We start from the raw sequence: 26,381 nt of genomic DNA, 5'->3' as shown, positions 1-26,381 counted from the left end.
CTGAGCAGGTCAGCTTCCTTTTCTCAGAGAGTCAGGGGGCTGTGTGTTCATGTTTTCCTCTGTGGGACTGAATATGAAGGTGAAAAATAGGATTTCTTTTTTTGTCTTTATGCTATTTCTTTGGGCCACTCCCACAGCATATGGAGGTTCACAGGCTAGGGGTCTCATCAGAGCTGTAGCCCCTGGCCTACGCCAGAGCCACAGCAGCACGGGATCCGAGGCACATCTGCAACCTACACCACAGCTCATGACAACGCCAGATCATTAACCCACTGAGCAAGGCCAGGGACCATACCCACAACCTCATGGTTCCTAGTCGGATTTGTTAACCACTGAGCCATGACGGGAACTCCTGAAGTTTGCTTTTTAAATAAATTTAAGTTAAATATGTGTCCCTTTGAAGAATTCATTCCTACTTACAGCAAAGTATGCCTAAGGGTCATGTTTAAAAACATGTTCCCTGAGAATTTTTCTACCTGTATAGAATCCAGTAGTAAAGAAAAGAAAAGGAATACCGCCATGAACTACCACATGAGGTAAAATGAGGTAGGATGTATTGTTTGATGAGAACCTCAGTAGTGTATCTTAATTGTGGAATTTCATCCAAAAAAAACGGAACCAAAACTCTCATAAGATTCAGCAAATCCATTGCTAGGGCTTCTGATGAAAACGAACATCCTAATTTGAAAAGATAGGAGCAGCTCTGTCCACTGAAGTGTCCCTTAGACTTTTTCTCTCACATAACTTCTTTTCACAACAGCGAGTGATAATGTGTAGACCAGCCAGGTCATGGCAGCAGCCTGTGTCCACTGAGGGATGAGTCAAGAAGATGTGGTGTCCATATGCAGTGCAGTGGTATTCGGCCAGAAAAGAGAGTGGCCTCTTGCCATTTGCTGCACCTTGGGTGAGCCTAGAAAGTATTATGCTGAAGGCCACAGTCAGACAAATCAGGATACTATGTGATGTCCCTGATTTGTGCAGTCTAATACCCAAAACCAATGATCAAACACACCAAAGAGTAACAGACTCATAGATACAGGGAGGAAAAGAGGACTCCCATCTCCCTTGTTGTCCTATCAGAAGAGCGATGCATTTGGTCTCTCAATTTTAGATACTTGGGGAGAATCAGCCATGGCAGAGTTGTCTCTCACAGCCTCCCATACCTTACACCCTCCCTGCTTGGCTTGAAATATTGCAGTGCTCTCAGTTTTCTCCAGGAATTGTCTCATGTTCCATGTGGGCTGGTGCTCAGTTTGCTCTCGAGCCAGATTTCATGACACTGTCCCAGGCACTGGTGTGATGAGGGGTTGAATTTTGAGAAGAATACATTTCATCCTAGAACTTTGAGTTAGCTAAAGTTTGTTGCTTAGAAAATTATGAGATATGTGTTTTAAGGCAACCCACTGTTGAAAGTAGGGTGAGTCCTTGTTTCCTAACTGTTCAAGGCATAGTAAGTTTTGTACGTATACAATGACAGGGACACTGTTAATGAAGAACCAGTGGAAAGATAATGAAGTGTACAGATTGTTGCATCCAGAGAAAAATTCTACACACGGTCATTGAGTGAAGACTTTTGCAACTTGATGAGCATATGCTTAGTGTGTGGCATTTTACAATTTAATTTCTATAACTACTCCTTTTCTTCTGGACAAATGTTACCTATGGAGTGTAAAAATGTCTGGTGCCTCAACTACCAGAAATGAGTGGAAATGGTATTTCCATCAAAAAATGGGAGCCCTTTTAAATCTCACCATGGTAGGATTTTGCAATTCCCCTAAACGTTGAAGACCCATTATATTTGGGGAGGTCTTTTTCTCTCCAGTAATGTCTTTTCAAAACAGAGAGTAATACTGTTTGATTGTAGGATGCAGTTTTTGAAATAAAATGTTGACCCTGTCCAGGGAAACGGCCACTAGGCTATATAGAGCAGGTGGACCCAGAGGGGGCAGAGTTGCCTTCCCTCTGAAAGTTCCAGGCCTCTGACCAGTTTCCACGGCAATGGAATGCTGCCCACGGAGCCTTGTGGTTCAACTGCCAGTCTGTGAGAAGAGACGTGTGTGTTGGCCACAGCTGGGAGGCTCTCCCCTTCACTGCTCAAGTGTCAGACGATGGGCAACCTTAGCTGTTGTTGCGGAGGTATGTTGCTACTGTTCTAAAGGCTGTTTCCTCAGATGGGTGGTTCATTTTGACTAAACATATTATCTCCATCTTTATCTCCATTGCCACCAGTCTCATCAGTCTCTCAAGCCATAGGTCTGTTATACAGGCTTGCTGTATGACTAAGGTATATCTTAATGCTCCGAGTGAGCCAACTGCCTCAAGTATTTTCCTAAATGTGAGAAAAGACTCGTGTCTCGTGGCAGTTTGAAACACGTTCTCCCAGAGCACAGAGACGGCAAACATGCCCCTCTGCCTTTTTCGAAGCACGAGGCCCTCGCTTTCAGCCCTGCAGTAGACATTCAAAAGAGGGACGTTACAGCGCCACTCTTCTCAGTGTACATGTCGATGTCTTAATGCACATGCTAGCAGTCCAAAGGCAGAGGAATTTCGATGGAGCAAGAAACGGGGATTTTTCAGGTTGGATTTCCCCGGGTTGATGAGGACTAGCCCACTGGCTCTTTGGGTGTTAGCTGGTAGTGTGGTGACAAGGGCCAGTGCCAGCAGGTTAGTGGGGTGAACATTGGGTAAGGAAAGGAAGGAAGGTCTCTCTGGTGATCCTCAGAGAGACCCAGGGTGGGGTCTTCAAGCTGAGGTCTGGAGGGGGTCTCTCTAGGAGGAGCACTGTCCCTGCCACTCTCAGGTCTAGAGAAGGATGAGGAGTGTCCAGAGTATAGAGTGGGTTTGGGTGACAGAAGACTTGCACTCTGGCCCATTGTCAGCCAGACCTTCGTCAAGGTTGCTCAGACTGGTGCTCTGATGCAACGTCAGTGAGACCTGGAGAGTCACAGATTTCCTTTCCTAACCCCGCCCCCCAGCAGGCACTCATCCGGATGGCCACCTCCCCAGTGAGTCCACAGGACTTGATCATCCAGGTGTGGTCTGCCGCAGGAAAGCTGATTCTTGCTAGAGCCGTCATGTGAACTTGAAGGTGTTTTGATCCCTGAGTCAAATTGGGGATCCAAGCAGACCGCTGTTCACATGAGGTGGTCAGCTGGTCACTGTGAAGGGCTGCCAAGGGAAGATTGGGGGAGGATGGGCCGAGTTGGGGTTTGTCTAGTCCTCCAGAGGAGCTCTTTTTGGATGAATGTTTGTATTTTGGGTTGTGGGTCAGAAGATAGAGGCAAAATGTTGGGTAAAGAATTGGACTGCTCTCCTGGCTCTGATATGTTCTCCAGGATCACCCCAGGACATCTTGGGGGCAGCAGGATTCAACAGAGAGAGAGAGAGAGAGAGAGAGAGAGAGAGAGAAAGTGGAGTTCTGGATTCAAGCAAGAGTCCAGGGCATGATCTCAGCGCCAAGCAGGCTTCAGTGGTTCAGGGGGATGTGTGACCTGAGGGAACCAACTGCACTCTTGTCCCAGATCTGCTCACACATGATTGGCGCGACTCTTGAGAAGATGCTCTAAGTTTCAGTGCTGTCCACTGGAAGATAGGGGTTCGAGCCCCTGTTTTGAACCCTCTTCCTCTAAAGTGGCATGATGTGCAGATCAGGGAACGTGACAGGAGACATTCTCCCTGAGCCATAAAGCCCCCTTCCCATGGAAAGGCCTTCTCCTGTTTGGTTCTTCCTCACTCTTTAATTATTGTCTGTATCTGGTCTATTTGGAATGTGGGTCTTTTTCTCTCACCTGTCTTGTGTTCTCAAGCAGAGAGTAACACTGTGTGGTTCTGGGATGCATTTTTTGAGACAACATGTTGACCCTGCACTGCCATCCCTGTCCGTAGAAAGACACATTAGTCTAGACAGAGCAGGTGGGCCCAGAGGGGGCAGAGTTGCCTTCCCTCTGAAAGTTCCAGGCCTTGACTGGTTGCCACAGCAATAGGATGATACCCATGGGGTCCTGCGGTCCAACTGCCACTCTGTGAGTGGAGAGGTGTGTGTTGGGCCACAACTGGGAGGCTCTCCCCTTCACCCCTCAAGAGTTGGACGATGGGCAACCTGAGCTGTTGTTGGGGAGGTATGTTGATACTGATCTAAAGGCTGTTCCATCAGATGGCATAGTTTACCCTGATGGAAAATGTTCTCTGATTTTTTTTTTCATTTCCACCACTTCAATTTGTGTACAGAGATGTAAATCTCTTATACAGCCATTTTGTATTACTCTTAAGATTTTTAATTATTTCTTCCTGGTTGGGCGCCTCAATTTTTTTCTTAATTTATACAATACTCCTTCCTATTTCCCATGTACAAACCTTCTCCCATCACACTAACCCTGGTAATACCCTACTCTGCCTTTATTCAGTGCAGAGGGACCCTGATTCCATTCTTCAATACACATGATGGAAATGGGCATTTATAGCTCCACTCTTCTGAATGCACATATCAACGTCTGAAGCCACATAATTGCAATTTTTTTTTGTCCCTTTTGCTATTTCTTGGGCTGCTGCCACGGCATATGGAGGTTCCCAGGCTAGGGGTCGAATCGGAGCTGTAGCCGCCAGCCTACACCAGAGCCACAGCAACTCGGGATCCAATCCATATCTGCAACCTACACCACAGCTCAGAGCAATGCCGGATCTTTAACCCACTGAGCAAGGGCAGGGACCGAACCTGCAACCTCATGGTTCCTATTTGGATTCGTTAACCACTGCTCAACAACGGGAACTCCCAATAATTGCATTTTAAATGTAGAAATTGATTGTAAGGAGTGAAACTTGGATTTTCAAGTAGGATTTCCATGGGTTGATGATGATAAGCTCCCTGGGTAGTTGGCTGTTCGCTGGTAGTGTGCTGAGAACACACAGTGCTGGTAGGTTCGTGGGGTGACCATTTGGTAACTGAGGGAAGGAGGGTCCGACTGGTGATCCACAGAGGGAGACTTAGGGTCAGGTCTTCAAGCTGAGAGTCTCTAAAGGGTCCCTTTTAGAGGATAGAAGACTATCCCTGCCACTGCAGGGTCTGAAGAAGGATGAGGAGTTTCCAGGGTACAGATTGGGTTTGGGTGAAGAATGACTTGAGCTCCTGCTCATTCTCAGCCAGACCTTGGTCCAGGCTGCAGAGGAGGAGCTCAGACTCCTATTGCTGTACAGCAGCAAGGGGTACAACATTGTCAGTCAACAGTATTTTCATCACAACAATTTTTTAAAGAAAATTGTGTGAGACATTGACAGTCAGAGATTTTAATTTACTAAACAGTCAGAGCACTGGCCCAGATGGTCTCCTCCCGAGTGAATTCCCAGGAACCTCTTATCCAGGCATGATTAGCTGAAGGGAAGCTCATTCTTGGCATTCAGTCGAGACTGTTCTAAGCTCTGAGCCATCTTGGGAGTGAAACAGACCCCTAGTCGCTGGAGGTTGTCAGCTGGTTGTCATGAAAGTGTAATGTGATGCAGTGGATGACATGAAGATTTGGGGGAGAATGCCTGGGTTGGAGTATCCACGGAGCCAGGGCAAAGCCTCGGTCCTTCAGAGGGGCTTTGTTTGGAGGAAAATGTTGGATTCAGATCAGGGATTAAAGCATGGAGACAAAGGGCTGGATAAGGGTTTGGACTGATGTCTTGGTTCAGCATCTCCTGCAGGGAAGGCATCAGAGCTTGCCCACTAAAACCTTGGGATGGGAGGACTTGTGGGAGAGTGAGAAGATCTCTTGATTCAAGGGTCCAGGGCATGGTCTTGGCCCTGAGCAGGTGTCCGGCCTTCAGGGTTCAGGGATTTCTGTCCTCAAGGAACCAACTACATTCTTGGCCCACATCCATCCTTCAACATTGCCGTGATTCTTGGCAAGTTAGTCTAAAGTTCAATGCCCTCTACTGTCAAATCAGGCTTACACTCTCTGGGTTGCACCCCCTTCGCCTGCAACCGGGCCAACTTGGGGATGAGAGGAGATGATGAGAGAGACGCTACATGACCTGGAAAGCTTCCTTCCCATGATGTTCTTCCATACTCTCTTGCTGTGGAGCTATTCAAACCCCCTCTTTTGATCCAACCAGCCCCAAGACTCAAGCTTATGCAGGTAGTCATTCAATGAAACCAATCCCAAATGTTAACAAGAGATCCGTGGATAAACCAAAGGCAGTATGAATCCACATAGGAATAAAATTCTACCGGAGAAAAAATTGTAATTATGTTAAATATGTTGCTACATGGATGATCCAAAATGAAACACACTTTTAACAATAGTGAAGTCAGACAGACACAGGAAAAGAAATATTGAACAATTCAACATATAGGCGGTAAGTAGATTAGGCAGATTGTCAAAGGTGGAAAGTAGAGAGGGCTAAGACTTGGCAGCAGGGCTGAAGGGGGAGTCATTGCTGAATGGGTGCAGAGGTCCTATAAGTTATGATGAGAAAGGTTGTTATGGACAGTGGTGCAAAGTACATGGCTTGGGAAGGCATGCCCGACCCCTGAATTTCCTATTGCCAAAGTATTCCAAAGAGAAGCATTATGTATCTAAGAAAAGAAAAGAGGTGAAACATCCCAGAGGATGGCGTGTGAACACAGGAGCACCCTGTGGGAAGAGTAGGGAAGCTGAAATGATCTCCTGGCATTTCAGAAGATGGAGGAATGTGGCTGGAGAGGAAAATGGGCAGGAGGATTCACGAGACTCTGTCATGGCAGCAGAGCCTGCATGCTCGTGTTGGCCATTTCTCAGATGGAGAATATGCCACGGAGAGGTTCCCTTTAGCAAGAGAGGCAGAGGCTCCCTTTCTCAGGTCTTTCAAGGTGCTCTCTGCCGTCCTTCAAAACGTTTACCCGGGAGGATGGGCCAAGAGAAGCTCCATCCGTGCTTCATCCCACCCCCACCCCTTGACTCCCAGCCCATGTCCAGTCAGGTGTGGCACCCAGAGTACCTCCTGATCAGCATCACTGCCTTGCTGACAGTGACTGTGTGTCCCCCTAGAAACACACGACAATGTTGTGGAGGCCAGTGGGAGTGAGAAGACCGAAGAGGAGGCCCCAGCCGGGGAAAATGAGGAGGAGGAAGGCTCGCCCAATAACAAGGTGGAGGAGGAGGCCACAACAAGTGGAAATAACGAGGAGGAGTCCCCAGCCAGCGACAGGGCCGAGCAAGAAGCCCAGACTGCCCCCAAGGTAAGCTCACTTTTCATGATCTGAGATTTAAAAAGGTGCCTCCTTTCTTCTTGGATGTGCCTACTTCAGAAATGGAAATCGGAGGAAGTCCATTATAGAGGATATATGCAGATTCCTCTTTGAAGGGATGTTGAGTCAAAGTTTGGTACCAACCAATAACTCCTTGCAAGGGGCATTGGCAAAAGTGACCCTATCAGTTCTGCAGTGTATGGTAGGGAGCATTTTTCTTTGAAGAAGACCAAAATTTTCTTAAATGAACATGGCCTTGAGAGATCTTCCTTGAAAAGCTGGTGCCTTTTCCACCGGTGTCTTTGCTGTCTTCTTTTGGGGAAACAGACTCAACTCTGCCTTCTGTCTGTGTGCCTGCGGTCCGCAACAACAGGAAGACCTGTGGCCACAGTGCAGAGGATGCTGTGACACTCACAGGGTTTTCTTTTCTCTCATCACAGGTGGACGGGATGGATGATGAAAGCCGTAAGTATTCTTGAACCCGGCTCTGCTGAGGAGAAGTCCAGGTGTTGAGGAAGGGCGGGGGGTGCTTTCCTGCCCCTTTGGTTGCAGAGACACCCTGATTCTGGGTTCCTCCTGGGAAAGGGGGTGAAGGATGGGGTGAAAGAGACTGACTTCCCACAAAAGGGCCATCCCAAGTCCTCGGGTCCCTGGAGGAAAGGAGGCTCTTTGTATGGTGGGGGTAGGTGTCCGGGAACATTGGGGGGTGTGCGTGTGAGGGCCTGTTGGTGTGATTGTGAACCAGTGTGAGTGGGTGTGTTTTGTGGGGAGTCACTTGTGCCTTAGCACCACATAGCTGTCCAGTTTCTCGTTGAACAGTCTCATGATGACCGCAGGCTAACTGTCCATTCCCTCATTCTCCCTGCACCCGCTGGGAGCAAGGTTTGGGGAAAAGGCTTTCCTTCCTCTGTTGGTCTTTCGTTTCCTCTTTTCTTCCCCCTCTGCTTGGTGCAGACTTTCATGCTGTTGTTTCAAACATGTGCCGTGAACTCGAGCCTCTTGAGGTTGTAAGTGTCCCGAGGAGTGTTGTGAACGCTGTGCTCCCCCCGCACCTCCTGCCCACTCGGGGCAGCCACCCTTCCAGCCTCTGCTCAGGAGTGGTCTTTCAGACACCTCATGTGCATGACATCAGAGAGTCTTTGTCCTTCTGTGTCTGACTGGCTTCACTTGAAGTGATGTCCTCCAGCGAGTTCCTGTTGAGGCTCAGAGCTCATGAACCTGACCAGTACCTATGAGGACACGGGTTCGACCCTTGGCCTTGCTCAGTGGGTTAAGGATCTGACTCTTCCCTCAGCCACGGTGTAGGTTGCAGACATGGCTCAGATCCCAAGTTGCTGTTGCTGTAGCATAGGCAAGCAGCTGTAGCTCTGATTCAGCTCCTAGCCTAGGAACCTCCAAATGCCTCAAGCGAGGCCCTAAAAAGACCAAAAGAAATGATATTGAGATTTTGATATGTGTTGTAGTGTACCTGCTGTTTTTTCATGTAGTATGAAATGTCAATGATATTCCGTCTTCCAATCTATTTTTTTTATTTTTCTGTATTTTTCAGGCCTTGCTCATGACATAATGAAGTTCCCAGGTGAGGGGTCAAATCTGAGCTATTTATGCCAAACTACACCAGAGCCACATCCACACCTACAACACACGTCTGTGACCTACACCACAGCTCAAATCAACACTGGACCCTTAACCCACTGAGTGAAGCCAGGGATTGAACCTGCTTCATCATGGATATTAGTTGGGTTCATTCCTGATGAGCCACAATGGGCACTCCTCCTTCCCCTCTGTGAACATGGAATGTCATTTGAATTCTTTGTGACTTATTCAATTCTTTCAGCAATGTTTTGTAGTTTTCAGTGTAAAAGTTGTTTCCTTTCTTAGAGCCCTGAGCCTGCTTTCCAGCTACTCCAGCAGCACCATGAGAAGGACGGGCTCGTGAAAACATTGGCGTGTCCCTCACTGCCTCTGCACTGAGCTCTGATTATGGCAGCACAGGTGTTGTGGGCCATACACAGCACCTCTGCTTACCCGTGGGTTCTGCTAGGAATCGGTCTAGAATGTCACCGTTGCCATCTCTCTTTGGGTGTCTGCAGGGCCTCCCAGAATTCCTGGCACAGGTTCATGAGCACAGGAGATACCTACAGATGAATGATCAGGTCAGACCAGCCAACTGGTCTGCAGTAAAGCATGTCCGGGGAGGGGAGGTCATATCTTGCTCATCTTTGAATCTCCACCCTGAACACGATGCCTGATGTGGCAGTCACTGGCAGATCACCTCTTTATACTTCATGGAATTCTGTAATAAATAGTGCAATCCATTCATATAAAACACAGCACCGTTCAATTGCTTACTCAGCTATCCCCTTTTCAGTGTGTGTAGAGGTGGAATTTCAGGTGTGTCAGTTTAGAGGTAGGAGCTATAAAGGGCCATAGAAGGAAGAAGTTGAAAGGTCATTCCTTCAGCACGTTGCTGTCCTTCGAATGTTGGCATCTGTGCTCACCTTGTGTGGAAGGGTCTCAGTCCATGGAGCAGAGGGAAGGTCTGGGAGCCTGGAGGAAAACCCAGGGTGATGCTCTGTAACCTGCAGTCACCTCAGGGAAGCAGGAGGAATGGGAGGGTCACTCTTTCTAACTCAATTCCCCGCGTGGTGTATTTCTACAGACTCAGTGGTGGAGAGCCTGAGCAGCCGCCAGGATGAGGAGGCTGCAGGTAGGGAAGAGCACGCAGCTGGGATCCAGTGGGAGAGGGTTCCTGGGAGCACCTGGGTTCCGCCTGCTGCCGGGAGAGGGAGGAAGTGTGGGATAGGACTTGGCGGGTGGGTGGGTGGGTGGCCTAATGAGTGGCACTCTGCTGTGGTGTTTTCCCCTGTGAAATGGATACCACGAAGAAGACTTGGGTCCCTGGTCTTTGTTGTGCTGTGTTTGTATTCCTCTCTCCTTTTCTTTGAGAGGGAGAATCGATTTTCCCTCCCAAAGCTGCTCCTTCCTGCTTTGGTCTCTGCCCGTTGTGCAAGTTTGCTTTGTGATTGGCACCGTGAGGGCCCAGTGCACAAGAGCTGTTGACTTGGTTTCCTTTATTGGCCTTGAGGGACCTGAAGTGGTGGCACCCAAAGCTCTCCTAGGCCCTTGACCCTGGAGACCAAGTTGGTCGAGTGAGTGTCAGGTGGTGGGTGAGAAGGCAGCTCTCTGGCTCTGCATGTTTGGGATTTCTGACCTCCCTGTCCTATTGTGTCCTCACGGTGTGTCCTGAGGGAAGGGGCGTTCCCAGAGTTGGATGCCCAGAACAGGGAACTGAGGCACAGACAGATCTACATCTCCTTTTGTGGCATGTGTTTCTTCTACAGGGGATGTGAGGAGTTCCCTAGTGTCCTAGAGGCTAAAGATCGAGTGTTCGATCCCTTCCGTGGTGCAGAATCAAGTGCCTGGGTTGGGAACCACTGCATCCCCTGGGAGTGGTGACAATCAATCAGTCAACCAATGGGATTGACATCAGACCATTCTGCATGGTCATTATCTAGGTTGTCTCCGCTACCCAGAGGCATTTTCACACGAAACCTGTGTGGGGAGGTAATGTTTTGAAGTGCACCCCAAAGAGCAAGATCTTTCTAAGTAGAACTTGGATTCTGAAGGCTCTTCTGGGCGGCCGGGTGTTATGGGCTTTGAGGGCTTGGCCTGGGAGTCAATTATTAGTCATTTCCCTGTTATCTTCTGCAATCAGGATGTCACTTGTTCTCTCTGTTGTCATGTATTTTCCAGAATCTTGCTTTGGAAACCTAGGATCTTGCTTCAGGAGTCTGAGGGCAATTTTGTTCTTTACCACCTTGGCTGGAATAATCCCATGGTGGCCACACAACAGGGTGCACCCTGCCAATGAGCCAGATGAAGGTACTGTGGAACCTGACTCAATACATCCAGGCCTGAACAATGATTCTAGTTCATTCCGTGTTCCAAATTTCAGAACAAACTCTACAAATGCTACGCCACATCTTTCTTTTATTCCATGATGCAAATTCAAACGAACTAACTCGGAGTTCCCATCGTGGCGCAGTGGTTAATAAATCCGACTAGGAACCATGAGGTTGTGAGTTTGATCTCTGGCCTTGCTCAGTGGGTTAAGGATCCAGGGTTGCCGTGAGCCATGGTGTAGGTTGAAGATGTGGCTCGGATCCTGAGTTGCAGTGGCAGTGGTCACTGTAGGCCACTACAACTCTGATTAGACCCGTATCCTGGGAATCTCCATATGCTGAGGGAAGCAGGCCTAGAAAAGGCAAAATGACAAAAAAAGCAAAAAATAAATTGAATAACTCAGTTGGTAATTTCCCAACTATGGAAATAATGATTCATTTAAAATCGACATTTGGTTCCTGGTTAATAGCAAAGGTGACCTCACTCATTTTATGACATTTGCTGATATTTAACATTTCCAGTTGTAATAGATCCCTGCATGGAACCACATTTCCCAATTTGAAAACAATACTAGAAATGATTTAGAACAAGATTATATTAACAAGAAATGGTGGATATTACAGAAAGCTCCTCTAACCCATTCCTCCAATTTCCACCAATGACAACGTCCAGCACTGAATGGGGAACTCATGGTACACTGAGCAGCAAAAGATTCCTATAATTTTAATTAATGAAAAGTTCCCCATTTACATTCACATTCAGTTTTTGGGCTGTGCCAGTAGTTGAGGTTGGACACATGCAAAATATTAGGAGGCCCCAGTATGTTACCATAGAGAACGTGTACACTCCCATCTGTAGAAGGACGTTATTCCCAACAGCAAAGAGATGAAACCAATCACAAATGACAAGAGATCAGGAGAGAGATCAAATGCGATATGTGAACAGAAGAGAACAGTATTCTACCGGAAACAAAAGTAAAATTTTAAATAGGATACCAAGAGGATGATCCAAAAAAAAAAACTAAGTACTGTTTGACCAAAAGTGAGGAGTTCCCATCATGGCGTGCCAGCAGTGAAAACGATTAGGAAGCATGAGATTGTGAGTTTGACCCCTGGCCACAATCAGGGGGATAAGGATCTGGTGATGCCGTGAGCTGTGGTGTAGGTGGCAGATGCAGCTGGGATCCTGCCTTGCTGTGGCTCTGACATAAAATGGCAGCTACGGCTCCTATTAGACCCCTAGCCTGGGAACCTCCATATGCCATGCGTGTGGTCCTAAGAATCAACAAGTATCAATAGAAAAAAAAAATAGAGAAATCAGGCAGCACAGAGAAGGAAATATCGTGCAACTCAACATATAGGCGGTAACCAGACTCGGCAGAGTGTCAGAGATGGAAAGTAGAAATGGCCAAGACCTGGCAGCAGGGCTGAAGGGGGAGTCATTCCTGAATGGGTGCAGAGGTCCTATGAGTTATGATGAGAAAAGTTGTTATGGACAGTGGTGCAAAGTACATAGCATTGGGAAGGCCTGCTCTCCCCGTGAGTTTCCTATTGCCAAAGTATTCCAAAGAGAAGCATTATGTATCTAAGAAAAGAAAAGAGGCGAAACATCCCAGAGGATGGCGTGTGAACACAGGAGCACCCTGTGGGAAGAGTAGGGAAGCTGAAATGATCTCCTGCCATTTCAGAAGATGGAGGAATGTGGCTGGAGAGGAAAATGGGCAGGAGGATTCACGAGACTCTGTCATGGCAGCAGAGCCTGCATGCTCGTGTTGGCCATTTCTCAGATGGAGAATATGCCACGGAGAGGTTCCCTTTAGCAAGAGAGGCAGAGGCTCCCTTTCTCAGGTCTTTCAAGGTGCTCTCTGCCGTCCTTCAAAACGTTTACCCGGGAGGATGGGCCAAGAGAAGCTCCATCCGTGCTTCATCCCACCCCCACCCCTTGACTCCCAGCCCATGTCCAGTCAGGTGAGGTGCCCAGAGTACCTCCCGAGCAGCACCACCGCCTTGCTGACAGTGACTGTGTGTCCCCCTAGCAACCCTCGATGATGTTGTTGAGGCCGGCGGGAGTGAGAAGACGGAGGAAGAGGCCCTGGCTGGGGCAAATGAGGAGCAGGTGGGGCCGGGAACTGAGAAGGTGCAGGAGGAGGCTGCCTGCATTGACGAGGCAGAGGAGGAGGCAGGCCCATCCCTTGAAAATGACGAGGAGTCCCCAGCCAGCGACCTGGTTGAGCAGGAAGACCAGCTTGCCCCCAAGGTAAGCTCACCTTTCTTGATCGGAGATTTAAAAAGGTGCCTCCTTTCTTCTTGGATGTGCCTACTTCAGAAAAGGAAATCTGAGCAAGTCCATTATAGAGGATATATGCACATTCCTCTGTGGAGGAATGTTGAGTCAAAGTTTGGTACCAACCAATAACTCCTTCCAAGGGGCATTGGCAAAAGGGACCACATCAGTTCCCAAGTGTACATAGGGAGCATTTGTCTTTGAAGAAGCCTGAATGTTTTGTTTTGTTGTCTTTTTGCCTTTTCTAGGGCCACTCCTGTGGCATATGGAGGTTCCCAGGCTCAGGGTCAAACCAGAGCTGTAGCCACCGGCCTGCGCCAGAGCCACAGCAACGCGGGATCCGAGCAACGTCTGCAACCTACACCTCAGCTCACGGCAATGCCGGATCCTTAACCCACTGAGCAAGGCCAGGGATCGAACCCGCAACCTCATGGTTCCTGGTCGGATTCGTTAACCACTGTGCCACGACGGGAACTCCAAAGAAGCCTGAATGTTTTTTAAATGAACGTGGACTTGGGAGGTCTTCCATGAAAAGCTGGTGCCTTTTCCACAGGTGTCTTTGCTGTCTTCTTTTGGGGAAACAGACTCAACTCTGCCTTCTGTCTGTGTGCCTGCGGTCCGCAACCACAGGAAGACCTGTGGCCACAGTGCAGAGGATGCTGTGACACTCACAGTGTTTTCTTTTCTCTCATCACAGGTGGACGGGATGGACGATGAAAGCCGTAAGTATTCTGGAACCCGGCTCTGCTGAGGAGAAGTCCAGGTGTTGAGGAAGGGCGGGGGGTGCTTTCCTGCCCCTTTGGTTGCAGAGACACCCTGATTCTGGGTTCCTCCTGGGAAAGGGGGTGAAGGATGGGGTGAAAGAGACTGACTTCCCACAAAAGGGCCATCCCAAGTCCTCGGGTCCCTGGAGGAAAGGAGGCTCTTTGTATGGTGGGGGTAGGTGTCCGGGAACATTGGGGGGTGTGCGTGTGAGGGCCTGTTGGTGTGATTGTGAACCAGTGTGAGTGGGTGTGTTTTGTGGGGAGTCACTTGTGCCTTAGCACCACATAGCTGTCCAGTTTCTCGTTGAACAGTCTCATGATGACCGCAGGCTAACTGTCCATTCCCTCATTCTCCCTGCACCCGCTGGGAGCAAGGTTTGGGGAAAAGGCTTTCCTTCCTCTGTTGGTCTTTCGTTTCCTCTTTTCTTCCCCCTCTGCTTGGTGCAGACTTTCATGCTGTTGTTTCAAACATGTGCCATGAACTCGAGCCTCTTGAGGTTGTAAGTGTCCCGAGGAGTGTTGTGAACGCTGTGCTCCCCCCGCACCTCCTGCCCACTCGGGGCAGCCACCCTTCCAGCCTCTGCTCAGGAGTGGTCTTTCAGACACCTCATGTGCATGACATCAGAGAGTCTTTGTCCTTCTGTGTCTGACTGGCTTCACTTGAAGTGATGTCCTCCAGCGAGTTCCTGTTGAGGCTCAGAGCTCATGAACCTGACCAGTACCTATGAGGACACGGGTTCGACCCTTGGCCTTGCTCAGTGGGTGAAGAATCCCGCATTGCGGTGAGCTGCGGCAGAGGTCCCAGACGCGGCTGGTATCCAGCTTGGCTGTGGCTGTGGTGTCGGCCGGTGGCCACAGCTCTGATTTGCCGCCTCGCCTGGGAATTTCCATCTGCTGCGGGGGCAGCCCTCAAGCCCAAAAGTGAATCAGTCAATAATGTCCTGGAGTTCTCTGTGCATTGCTGCAATGGGTAGGGTTTCCTTCTTCTGTGACAACGGAATACCTTGCTATGGTCTGTATCCACCCCGTTGTCTTTCTCAGTCTGTGTGCCCGTGGACACTGGGGCTCTGTTTCTGTTGGGCTCTTGTGTATGGCGCTGCCGTGATCCTGGGATGGCAGGTCTCTTTACCTGACACTGATGGATCTTCCTTTACATGTCCATGCAGCAGTGGGATTGCAGGGTCCTGCCGTGGTGTTTCCCGTCCTGGCTGGCCCCGTTGACATTCCCTGCTACAGTGTCCAGAAGTCCCAGGCAGTCACATCTTCCCAAACATCTGTTCAGGTTTGAAAACACTCCGTGTCCTACCAGGTGGGAGGTGATACCTCGTGGTGCCTTTGCTTTGCCTTTCCATTGTGATAGGCGACTTTGGGAAACATGCCCTCTGTGTGCTGCTCTCTGTGGTCTTCTTGGACGGTGGGTCTCTCCCAGGCTTCCACTCATCTACAACTGAGGTATTTGCCTTTTGATTCAATTGATTTGTAGTTGTTTCCCATATATTCCAAATATGAGCCCCTGTTTCAAATACAAGATTTACAAATATCCTCTTCTGTAGGTTGTCTTTCCATTCAGTGGATTGTTAGACACTGTCCTTTCTGTTTGTTTCTATTTTAATGGAGGTACAGTGTTGTTTCACTCTCTGCTGTGGAGCAACGTTCCCCAGTCGTGTGTGTCCATTAACGTATGTTCCTTTTTTGATATTATTGCCGTCTGAGATCAGGTCGATTACAGGAGATTGGATCTCGTTCTCCGTGTGCTGCAACAGGAGGACCTTGTTGTCTCTCCATTCTCAATGCCGTAGTTGGCATCAACTGCCCCCAAACTCCCAGTCCGTGCCCTTCACAACCACAAGTCTGTTCTCTGCATCCGTGGGTTCTGTGGACAGGTTCCTTTGTGCCGTGCTTTAGATTCCACCTCTAAGTGAGATCAGGTGGTATCCGTCTTTCTCTTTGTCACGTACTTCACTTTGCACGAGAATCTCCCGATCCATCCCTATTGTTTTGAGTGGCATTGGTTTCTTCTTCGATTTTCTGGCTGAGTCGTGAATTCCATCATCTATGTGGACCACATCGTCATGAGCCATTCATCTGTCTGTGGACATGAGGTGGCTTCCCTGTCTTGGCTGTTGTGAACAGTGCTGCCATAAACATAGAGGGGCATATGTCTTTTTCCTGGATACATTTGTCCTGATATTTCCCAGGGTGCTCGGCTTGCTAGGTCGCATGCCCTGCTGTGTTCAGTTTTCGCAGGACCCTCCATGGTGTCTTCCATAGTGGTTGTACCAGTGTACGTTCGCATCGGCAATGCTGGGGCGGGGGAGCCCTTTCTCCACCCGTATCTGCGACCGACACCAGAGCTCTCGGCAACGCTGGATCCTTAACCCCCTCAGCGAGGCCAGGGATCAACCCCGCAAGCTCGTGGTTCCTAGTCGGATTCGTTTCCGCTGTGCCCTGACGGGAACTCCTGGGTGGTTTCTTTGCTGTTGTTGTTGTGGAGGTGTATGAGTTTTCTTTATATATGTTTTGGAGGTGAACCTCACGGGCAGTGGTCCCTTTCTCCTCAGTGCTTCTGTAGAGCTGCTGTCCACAGTGTGCCAGCCACTGGCCAGAAGGAGCCATTTCTGCTTAATTGAGTTCAGTCAGTAGTTAGGTCTGCCTCTTGCAGTGAACAGAATAAAGCAGCCTATGGTTCACTCCCAGGGGCCACCACACAAGTGTGTCCATGCAGCTGGAATTTCAGGTGTGTCACCCTGGAGCTGAGGCCTCCAGATGGACTCGTAGAAGGGAGATGTGTAAGGCTCCATCCCTCAGCAGCCCACGACCTCTGAAGGTTTGCCACTGTGGCCAATGTTTTATGGAAGCTTCTGAGGCCGTAGAGCAGAGGGAAGTTCTGAGCACACGGAGGACAAGCCAGGGTGGTGCTGTGTGGCCGCAAACAACCCTAAGTAGGGGATACGTGTGGGGGACAGGCTCTAACACCTTGATTCCTTATGTCTGTGTCTCTGCAGTATGTTTCATGGAGAGTCTGAGTGACAGCAACCATGATGAAAGTGATACAGGTAAGAACAGCTCTCAGGTAGGAGCCAATGGGAGAGGGATCCCGGGACACTTGGGTGACGCCTGCTGCTTGGAGTGTGGGGCAGGTGAGTCTGAAACTTAAAAACAGAAAGAAATTGATGTAAAGATGTTCACCGCCTACTTTAATAAGGAGAGGGAGCAGATATGAGATGCCTGAATGTTGGCATCTGTGCTCACCTTGTGTGGAAGGGTCTCAGTCCATGGAGCAGAGGGAAGGTCTGGGCACCTGGAGGAAAAACCAGGGTGATGCTCTGTACCCGTAGTCACCTCAGGGAAGCCGGAGAAACGGGAGGGCCACTCTTTCTAACTCCTTGATTCCCCTGATGGTGTGTTTCTACAGACTCAGTGGTGGAGAGCCTGAGCAGCCGCCAGGATGAGGAGGCTGCAGGTAGGGAAGAGCACGCAGCTGGGATCCAGTGGGAGAGGGTTCCTGGGAGCACCTGGGTTCCGCCTGCTGCCGGGAGAGGGAGGAAGTGGGGGATAGGACTTGGCGGGTGGGTGGGTGGGTGGCCTAATGAGTGGCACTCTGCTGTGGTGTTTTCCCCTGTGAAATGGATACCACGAAGAAGACTTGGGTCCCTGGTCTTTGTTGTGCTGTGTTTGTATTCCTCTCTCCTTTTCTTTGAGAGGGAGAATCGATTTTCCCTCCCAAAGCTGCTCCTTCCTGCTTTGGTCTCTGCCCGTTGTGCAAGTTTGCTTTGTGATTGGCACCGTGAGGGCCCAGTGCACAAGAGCTGTTGACTTGGTTTCCTTTATTGGCCTTGAGGGACCTGAAGTGGTGGCACCTGAAGTGGTGGCACCTTGACCCTGGAGACCAAGTTGGTCGAGTGAGTGTCAGGTGGTGGGTGAGAAGGCAGCTCTCTGGCTCTGCATGTTTGGGATTTCTGGCCTCCCTGTCCTATTGTGTCCTCACAGTGTGTCCTGAGGGAAGGGATGTTCGCAGAGTTGGATGAGTTAAAGGAGGCATACTTGGAGTTCCAGTGGTTAAGGAATCCAACTAGGAACCATGAGATTGCGGGTTCGATCGCTGGCCTCACTCAGTGAGTTAAGGATCCAGTAATGCCGTGAGCTGTGGTGTAGGTGGCAGATGCAGCTTGGATCCTGCCTTGCTGTGGCTCTGACATAAAATGGCAGCTACGGCTCCTATTAGACCCCTAGCCTGGGAACCTCCATATGGCATGTGTGTGGCCCTAAAAAGCAACAAGTATCAATAGAAAAAAAAAAATAGAGAAATCAGGCAGCACAGAGAAGGAAATATCGTGCAACTCAACATATAGGCGGTAACCAGACTCGGCAGAGTGTCAGAGATGGAAAGTAGAAATGGCCAAGACCTGGCAGCAGGGCTGAAGGGGGAGTCATTCCTGAATGGGTGCAGAGGTCCTATGAGTTATGATGAGAAAAGTTGTTATGGACAGTGGTGCAAAGTACATAGCATTGGGAAGGCCTGCTCTCCCCGTGAGTTTCCTATTGCCAAAGTATTCCAAAGAGAAGCATTATGTATCTAAGAAAAGAAAAGAGGCGAAACATCCCAGAGGATGGCGTGTGAACACAGGAGCACCCTGTGGGAAGAGTAGGGAAGCTGAAATGATCTCCTGCCATTTCAGAAGATGGAGGAATGTGGCTGGAGAGGAAAATGGGCAGGAGGATTCACGAGACTCTGTCATGGCAGCAGAGCCTGCATGCTCGTGTTGGCCATTTCTCAGACGGAGAATATGCCACGGAGAGGTTCCCTTTAGCAAGAGAGGCAGAGGCTCCCTTTCTCAGGTCTTTCAAGGTGCTCTCTGCCGTCCTTCAAAACGTTTACCCGGGAGGATGGGCCAAGAGAAGCTCCATCCGTGCTTCATCCCACCCCCACCCCTTGACTCTCAGCCCATGTCCAGTCAGGTGAGGTGCCCAGAGTACCTCCCGAGCAGCACCACCGCCTTGCTGACAGTGACTGTGTGTCCCCCTAGCAACCCTCGATGATGTTGTGGAGGCCGGCGGGAGTGAGAAGACGGAGGAAGAGGCCCTGGCTGGGGCAAATGAGGAGGAGGTGGGGCCGGGAACTGAGAAGGTGCAGGAGGAGGCTGCCTGCATTGACGAGGCAGAGGAGGAGGCAGGCCCATCCCTTGAAAATGACGAGGAGTCCCCAGCCAGCGACCTGGTTGAGCAGGAAGACCAGCTTGCCCCCAAGGTAAGCTCACCTTTCTTGATCGGAGATTTAAAAAGGTGCCTCCTTTCTTCTTGGATGTGCCTACTTCAGAAAAGGAAATCTGAGCAAGTCCATTATAGAGGATATATGCACATTCCTCTGTGGAGGAATGTTGAGTCAAAGTTTGGTACCAACCAATAACTCCTTCCAAGGGGCATTGGCAAAAGGGACCACATCAGTTCCCAAGTGTACATAGGGAGCATTTGTCTTTGAAGAAGCCTGAATGTTTTGTTTTGTTGTCTTTTTGCCTTTTCTAGGGCCACTCCTGTGGCATATGGAGGTTCCCAGGCTCAGGGTCAAACCAGAGCTGTAGCCACCGGCCTGCGCCAGAGCCACAGCAACGCGGGATCCGAGCAACGTCTGCAACCTACACCTCAGCTCACGGCAATGCCGGATCCTTAACCCACTGAGCAAGGCCAGGGATCGAACCCGCAACCTCATGGTTCCTGGTCGGATTCGTTAACCACTGCGCCACGACGGGAACTCCAAAGAAGCCTGAATGTTTTTTAAATGAACGTGGACTTGGGAGGTCTTCCATGAAAAGCTGGTGCCTTTTCCACAGGTGTCTTTGCTGTCTTCTTTTGGGGAAACAGACTCAACTCTGCCTTCTGTCTGTGTGCCTGCGGTCCGCAACCACAGGAAGACCTGTGGCCACAGTGCAGAGGATGCTGTGACACTCACAGGGTTTTCTTTTCTCTCATCACAGGTGGACGGGATGGACGATGAAAGCCGTAAGTATTCTGGAACCCGGCTCTGCTGAGGAGAAGTCCAGGTGTTGAGGAAGGGCGGGGGGTGCTTTCCTGCCCCTTTGGTTGCAGAGACACCCTGATTCTGGGTTCCTCCTGGGAAAGGGGGTGAAGGATGGGGTGAAAGAGACTGACTTCCCACAAAAGGGCCATCCCAAGTCCTCGGGTCCCTGGAGGAAAGGAGGCTCTTTGTATGGTGGGGGTAGGTGTCCGGGAACATTGGGGGGTGTGCGTGTGAGGGCCTGTTGGTGTGATTGTGAACCAGTGTGAGTGGGTGTGTTTTGTGGGGAGTCACTTGTGCCTTAGCACCACATAGCTGTCCAGTTTCTCGTTGAACAGTCTCATGATGACCGCAGGCTAACTGTCCATTCCCTCATTCTCCCTGCACCCGCTGGGAGCAAGGTTTGGGGAAAAGGCTTTCCTTCCTCTGTTGGTCTTTCGTTTCCTCTTTTCTTCCCCCTCTGCTTGGTGCAGACTTTCATGCTGTTGTTTCAAACATGTGCCGTGAACTCGAGCCTCTTGAGGTTGTAAGTGTCCCGAGGAGTGTTGTGAACGCTGTGCTCCCCCCGCACCTCCTGCCCACTCGGGGCAGCCACCCTTCCAGCCTCTGCTCAGGAGTGGTCTTTCAGACACCTCATGTGCATGACATCAGAGAGTCTTTGTCCTTCTGTGTCTGACTGGCTTCACTTGAAGTGATGTCCTCCAGCGAGTTCCTGTTGAGGCTCAGAGCTCATGAACCTGACCAGTACCTATGAGGACACGGGTTCGACCCTTGGCCTTGCTCAGTGGGTGAAGAATCCCGCATTGCGGTGAGCTGCGGCAGAGGTCCCAGACGCGGCTGGTATCCAGCTTGGCTGTGGCTGTGGTGTCGGCCGGTGGCCACAGCTCTGATTTGCCGCCTCGCCTGGGAATTTCCATCTGCTGCGGGGGCAGCCCTCAAGCCCAAAAGTGAATCAGTCAATAATGTCCTGGAGTTCTCTGTGCATTGCTGCAATGGGTAGGGTTTCCTTCTTCTGTGACAACGGAATACCTTGCTATGGTCTGTATCCACCCCGTTGTCTTTCTCAGTCTGTGTGCCCGTGGACACTGGGGCTCTGTTTCTGTTGGGCTCTTGTGTATGGCGCTGCCGTGATCCTGGGATGGCAGGTCTCTTTACCTGACACTGATGGATCTTCCTTTACATGTCCATGCAGCAGTGGGATTGCAGGGTCCTGCCGTGGTGTTTCCCGTCCTGGCTGGCCCCGTTGACATTCCCTGCTACAGTGTCCAGAAGTCCCAGGCAGTCACATCTTCCCAAACATCTGTTCAGGTTTGAAAACACTCCGTGTCCTACCAGGTGGGAGGTGATACCTCGTGGTGCCTTTGCTTTGCCTTTCCATTGTGATAGGTGACTTTGGGAAACATGCCCTCTGTGTGCTGCTCTCTGTGGTCTTCTTGGACGGTGGGTCTCTCCCAGGCTTCCACTCATCTACAACTGAGGTATTTGCCTTTTGATTCAATTGATTTGTAGTTGTTTCCCATATATTCCAAATATGAGCCCCTGTTTCAAATACAAGATTTACAAATATCCTCTTCTGTAGGTTGTCTTTCCATTCAGTGGATTGTTAGACACTGTCCTTTCTGTTTGTTTCTATTTTAATGGAGGTACAGTGTTGTTTCACTCTCTGCTGTGGAGCAACGTTCCCCAGTCGTGTGTGTCCATTAACGTATGTTCCTTTTTTGATATTATTGCCGTCTGAGATCAGGTCGATTACAGGAGATTGGATCTCGTTCTCCGTGTGCTGCAACAGGAGGACCTTGTTGTCTCTCCATTCTCAATGCCGTAGTTGGCATCAACTGCCCCCAAACTCCCAGTCCGTGCCCTTCACAACCACAAGTCTGTTCTCTGCATCCGTGGGTTCTGTGGACAGGTTCCTTTGTGCCGTGCTTTAGATTCCACCTCTAAGTGAGATCAGGTGGTATCCGTCTTTCTCTTTGTCACGTACTTCACTTTGCACGAGAATCTCCCGATCCATCCCTATTGTTTTGAGTGGCATTGGTTTCTTCTTCGATTTTCTGGCTGAGTCGTGAATTCCATCATCTATGTGGACCACATCGTCATGAGCCATTCATCTGTCTGTGGACATGAGGTGGCTTCCCTGTCTTGGCTGTTGTGAACAGTGCTGCCATAAACATAGAGGGGCATATGTCTTTTTCCTGGATACATTTGTCCTGATATTTCCCAGGGTGCTCGGCTTGCTAGGTCGCATGCCCTGCTGTGTTCAGTTTTCGCAGGACCCTCCATGGTGTCTTCCATAGTGGTTGTACCAGTGTACGTTCGCATCGGCAATGCTGGGGCGGGGGAGCCCTTTCTCCACCCGTATCTGCGACCGACACCAGAGCTCTCGGCAACGCTGGATCCTTAACCCCCTCAGCGAGGCCAGGGATCAACCCCGCAAGCTCGTGGTTCCTAGTCGGATTCGTTTCCGCTGTGCCCTGACGGGAACTCCTGGGTGGTTTCTTTGCTGTTGTTGTTGTGGAGGTGTATGAGTTTTCTTTATATATGTTTTGGAGGTGAACCTCACGGGCAGTGGTCCCTTTCTCCTCAGTGCTTCTGTAGAGCTGCTGTCCACAGTGTGCCAGCCACTGGCCAGAAGGAGCCATTTCTGCTTAATTGAGTTCAGTCAGTAGTTAGGTCTGCCTCTTGCAGTGAACAGAATAAAGCAGCCTATGGTTCACTCCCAGGGGCCACCACACAAGTGTGTCCATGCAGCTGGAATTTCAGGTGTGTCACCCTGGAGCTGAGGCCTCCAGATGGACTCGTAGAAGGGAGATGTGTAAGGCTCCATCCCTCAGCAGCCCACGATCTCTGAAGGTTTGCCACTGTGGCCAATGTTTTATGGAAGCTTCTGAGGCCGTAGAACAGAGGGAAGTTCTGAGCACACGGAGGACAAGCCAGGGTGGTGCTGTGTGGCCGCAAACAACCCTAAGTAGGGGATACGTGTGGGGGACAGGCTCTAACACCTTGATTCCTTATGTCTGTGTCTCTGCAGTATGTTTCATGGAGAGTCTGAGTGACAGCAACCATGATGAAAGTGATACAGGTAAGAACAGCTCTCAGGTAGGAGCCAATGGGAGAGGGATCCCGGGACACTTGGGTGACGCCTGCTGCTTGGAGTGTGGGGCAGGTGAGTCTGAAACTTAAAAACAGAAAGAAATTGATGTAAAGATGTTCACCGCCTACTTTAATAAGGAGAGGGAGCAGATATGAGATGCCTGAATGTTGGCATCTGTGCTCACCTTGTGTGGAAGGGTCTCAGTCCATGGAGCAGAGGGAAGGTCTGGGCACCTGGAGGAAAAACCAGGGTGATGCTCTGTACCCGTAGTCACCTCAGGGAAGCCGGAGAAACGGGAGGGCCACTCTTTCTAACTCCTTGATTCCCCTGATGGTGTGTTTCTACAGACTCAGTGGTGGAGAGCCTGAGCAGCCGCCAGGATGAGGAGGCTGCAGGTAGGGAAGAGCACGCAGCTGGGATCCAGTGGGAGAGGGTTCCTGGGAGCACCTGGGTTCCGCCTGCTGCCGGGAGAGGGAGGAAGTGGGGGATAGGACTTGGCGGGTGGGTGGGTGGGTGGCCTAATGAGTGGCACTCTGCTGTGGTGTTTTCCCCTGTGAAATGGATACCACGAAGAAGACTTGGGTCCCTGGTCTTTGTTGTGCTGTGTTTGTATTCCTCTCTCCTTTTCTTTGAGAGGGAGAATCGATTTTCCCTCCCAAAGCTGCTCCTTCCTGCTTTGGTCTCTGCCCGTTGTGCAAGTTTGCTTTGTGATTGGCACCGTGAGGGCCCAGTGCACAAGAGCTGTTGACTTGGTTTCCTTTATTGGCCTTGAGGGACCTGAAGTGGTGGCACCTGAAGTGGTGGCACCTTGACCCTGGAGACCAAGTTGGTCGAGTGAGTGTCAGGTGGTGGGTGAGAAGGCAGCTCTCTGGCTCTGCATGTTTGGGATTTCTGGCCTCCCTGTCCTATTGTGTCCTCACGGTGTGTCCTGAGGGAAGGGATGTTCGCAGAGTTGGATGAGTTAAAGGAGGCATACTTGGAGTTCCAGTGGTTAAGGAATCCAACTAGGAACCATGAGATTGCGGGTTCGATCGCTGGCCTCACTCAGTGAGTTAAGGATCCAGTAATGCCGTGAGCTGTGGTGTAGGTGGCAGATGCAGCTGGGATCCTGCCTTGCTGTGGCTCTGACATAAAATGGCAGCTACGGCTCCTATTAGACCCCTAGCCTGGGAACCTCCATATGGCATGTGTGTGGCCCTAAAAAGCAACAAGTATCAATAGAAAAAAAAAAATAGAGAAATCAGGCAGCACAGAGAAGGAAATATCGTGCAACTCAACATATAGGCGGTAACCAGACTCGGCAGAGTGTCAGAGATGGAAAGTAGAAATGGCCAAGACCTGGCAGCAGGGCTGAAGGGGGAGTCATTCCTGAATGGGTGCAGAGGTCCTATGAGTTATGATGAGAAAAGTTGTTATGGACAGTGGTGCAAAGTACATAGAATTGGGAAGGCCTGCTCTCCCCGTGAGTTTCCTATTGCCAAAGTATTCCAAAGAGAAGCATTATGTATCTAAGAAAATAAAAGAGGCGAAACATCCCAGAGGATGGCGTGTGAACACAGGAGCACCCTGTGGGAAGAGTAGGGAAGCTGAAATGATCTCCTGCCATTTCAGAAGATGGAGGAATGTGGCTGGAGAGGAAAATGGGCAGGAGGATTCACGAGACTCTGTCATGGCAGCAGAGCCTGCATGCTCGTGTTGGCCATTTCTCAGACGGAGAATATGCCACGGAGAGGTTCCCTTTAGCAAGAGAGGCAGAGGCTCCCTTTCTCAGGTCTTTCAAGGTGCTCTCTGCCGTCCTTCAAAACGTTTACCCGGGAGGATGGGCCAAGAGAAGCTCCATCCGTGCTTCATCCCACCCCCACCCCTTGACTCTCAGCCCATGTCCAGTCAGGTGAGGTGCCCAGAGTACCTCCCGAGCAGCACCACCGCCTTGCTGACAGTGACTGTGTGTCCCCCTAGCAACCCTCGATGATGTTGTGGAGGCCGGCGGGAGTGAGAAGACGGAGGAAGAGGCCCTGGCTGGGGCAAATGAGGAGGAGGTGGGGCCGGGAACTGAGAAGGTGCAGGAGGAGGCTGCCTGCATTGACGAGGCAGAGGAGGAGGCAGGCCCATCCCTTGAAAATGACGAGGAGTCCCCAGCCAGCGACCTGGTTGAGCAGGAAGACCAGCTTGCCCCCAAGGTAAGCTCACCTTTCTTGATCGGAGATTTAAAAAGGTGCCTCCTTTCTTCTTGGATGTGCCTACTTCAGAAAAGGAAATCTGAGCAAGTCCATTATAGAGGATATATGCACATTCCTCTGTGGAGGAATGTTGAGTCAAAGTTTGGTACCAACCAATAACTCCTTCCAAGGGGCATTGGCAAAAGGGACCACATCAGTTCCCAAGTGTACATAGGGAGCATTTGTCTTTGAAGAAGCCTGAATGTTTTGTTTTGTTGTCTTTTTGCCTTTTCTAGGGCCACTCCTGTGGCATATGGAGGTTCCCAGGCTCAGGGTCAAACCAGAGCTGTAGCCACCGGCCTGCGCCAGAGCCACAGCAACGCGGGATCCGAGCAACGTCTGCAACCTACACCTCAGCTCACGGCAATGCCGGATCCTTAACCCACTGAGCAAGGCCAGGGATCGAACCCGCAACCTCATGGTTCCTGGTCGGATTCGTTAACCACTGCGCCATGACGGGAACTCCAAAGAAGCCTGAATGTTTTTTAAATGAACGTGGACTTGGGAGGTCTTCCATGAAAAGCTGGTGCCTTTTCCACAGGTGTCTTTGCTGTCTTCTTTTGGGGAAACAGACTCAACTCTGCCTTCTGTCTGTGTGCCTGCGGTCCGCAACCACAGGAAGACCTGTGGCCACAGTGCAGAGGATGCTGTGACACTCACAGTGTTTTCTTTTCTCTCATCACAGGTGGACGGGATGGACGATGAAAGCCGTAAGTATTCTGGAACCCGGCTCTGCTGAGGAGAAGTCCAGGTGTTGAGGAAGGGCGGGGGGTGCTTTCCTGCCCCTTTGGTTGCAGAGACACCCTGATTCTGGGTTCCTCCTGGGAAAGGGGGTGAAGGATGGGGTGAAAGAGACTGACTTCCCACAAAAGGGCCATCCCAAGTCCTCGGGTCCCTG

The 26,381-nt window shown here is 50.4% G+C and overlaps 1 protein-coding gene across 17 annotated transcripts in view; it reads left to right on the top strand.

The window, feature by feature from the left end:
- Positions 1-26,381, top strand: part of LOC146398905 (uncharacterized) — a 111,688-nt gene that overhangs the window by 64,091 nt on the left and 21,216 nt on the right. For 10 of the 17 annotated variants that reach the window (XM_084980762.1, XM_084980755.1, XM_084980756.1 and 7 more), the window contains 14 exons: positions 7,005-7,195; positions 7,645-7,669; positions 9,867-9,914; positions 10,961-11,089; positions 13,146-13,366; positions 14,091-14,115; positions 17,163-17,213; positions 17,573-17,620; positions 19,185-19,405; positions 20,130-20,154; positions 23,202-23,252; positions 23,612-23,659; positions 25,224-25,444; positions 26,169-26,193. In XM_084980762.1, the coding sequence (XP_084836888.1) occupies positions 7,654-7,669; positions 9,867-9,914; positions 10,961-11,089; positions 13,146-13,366; positions 14,091-14,115; positions 17,163-17,213; positions 17,573-17,620; positions 19,185-19,405; positions 20,130-20,154; positions 23,202-23,252; positions 23,612-23,659; positions 25,224-25,444; positions 26,169-26,193 (1,129 nt within the window). In that variant the 5' untranslated portion in view covers positions 7,005-7,195; positions 7,645-7,653. Of the gene's footprint in view, positions 1-7,004; positions 7,196-7,644; positions 8,470-8,753; positions 8,784-9,866; positions 9,915-10,960; positions 11,090-13,145; positions 13,367-14,090; positions 14,116-14,916; positions 17,214-17,572; positions 17,621-19,184; positions 19,406-20,129; positions 20,155-23,201; positions 23,253-23,611; positions 23,660-25,223; positions 25,445-26,168; positions 26,194-26,381 lie in introns of all 17 variants that reach the window. The other 7 variants (XM_084980768.1, XM_084980767.1, XM_084980765.1 and 4 more) reach the window with 2 other exon arrangements.

This window comes from Sus scrofa, chromosome 10, assembly GCF_054392235.1.
Source record: "Sus scrofa isolate SSC_HxYL_T2T_F1_AM1 chromosome 10, Sscrofa_HxYL_maternal_Yorkshire_Landrace_v2.0, whole genome shotgun sequence".
Lineage (NCBI taxonomy): Eukaryota > Metazoa > Chordata > Mammalia > Artiodactyla > Suidae > Sus > Sus scrofa.
Note: the sequence above shows the minus strand (reverse complement) of the source record. Positions and strands in the feature narration are given on the sequence as shown.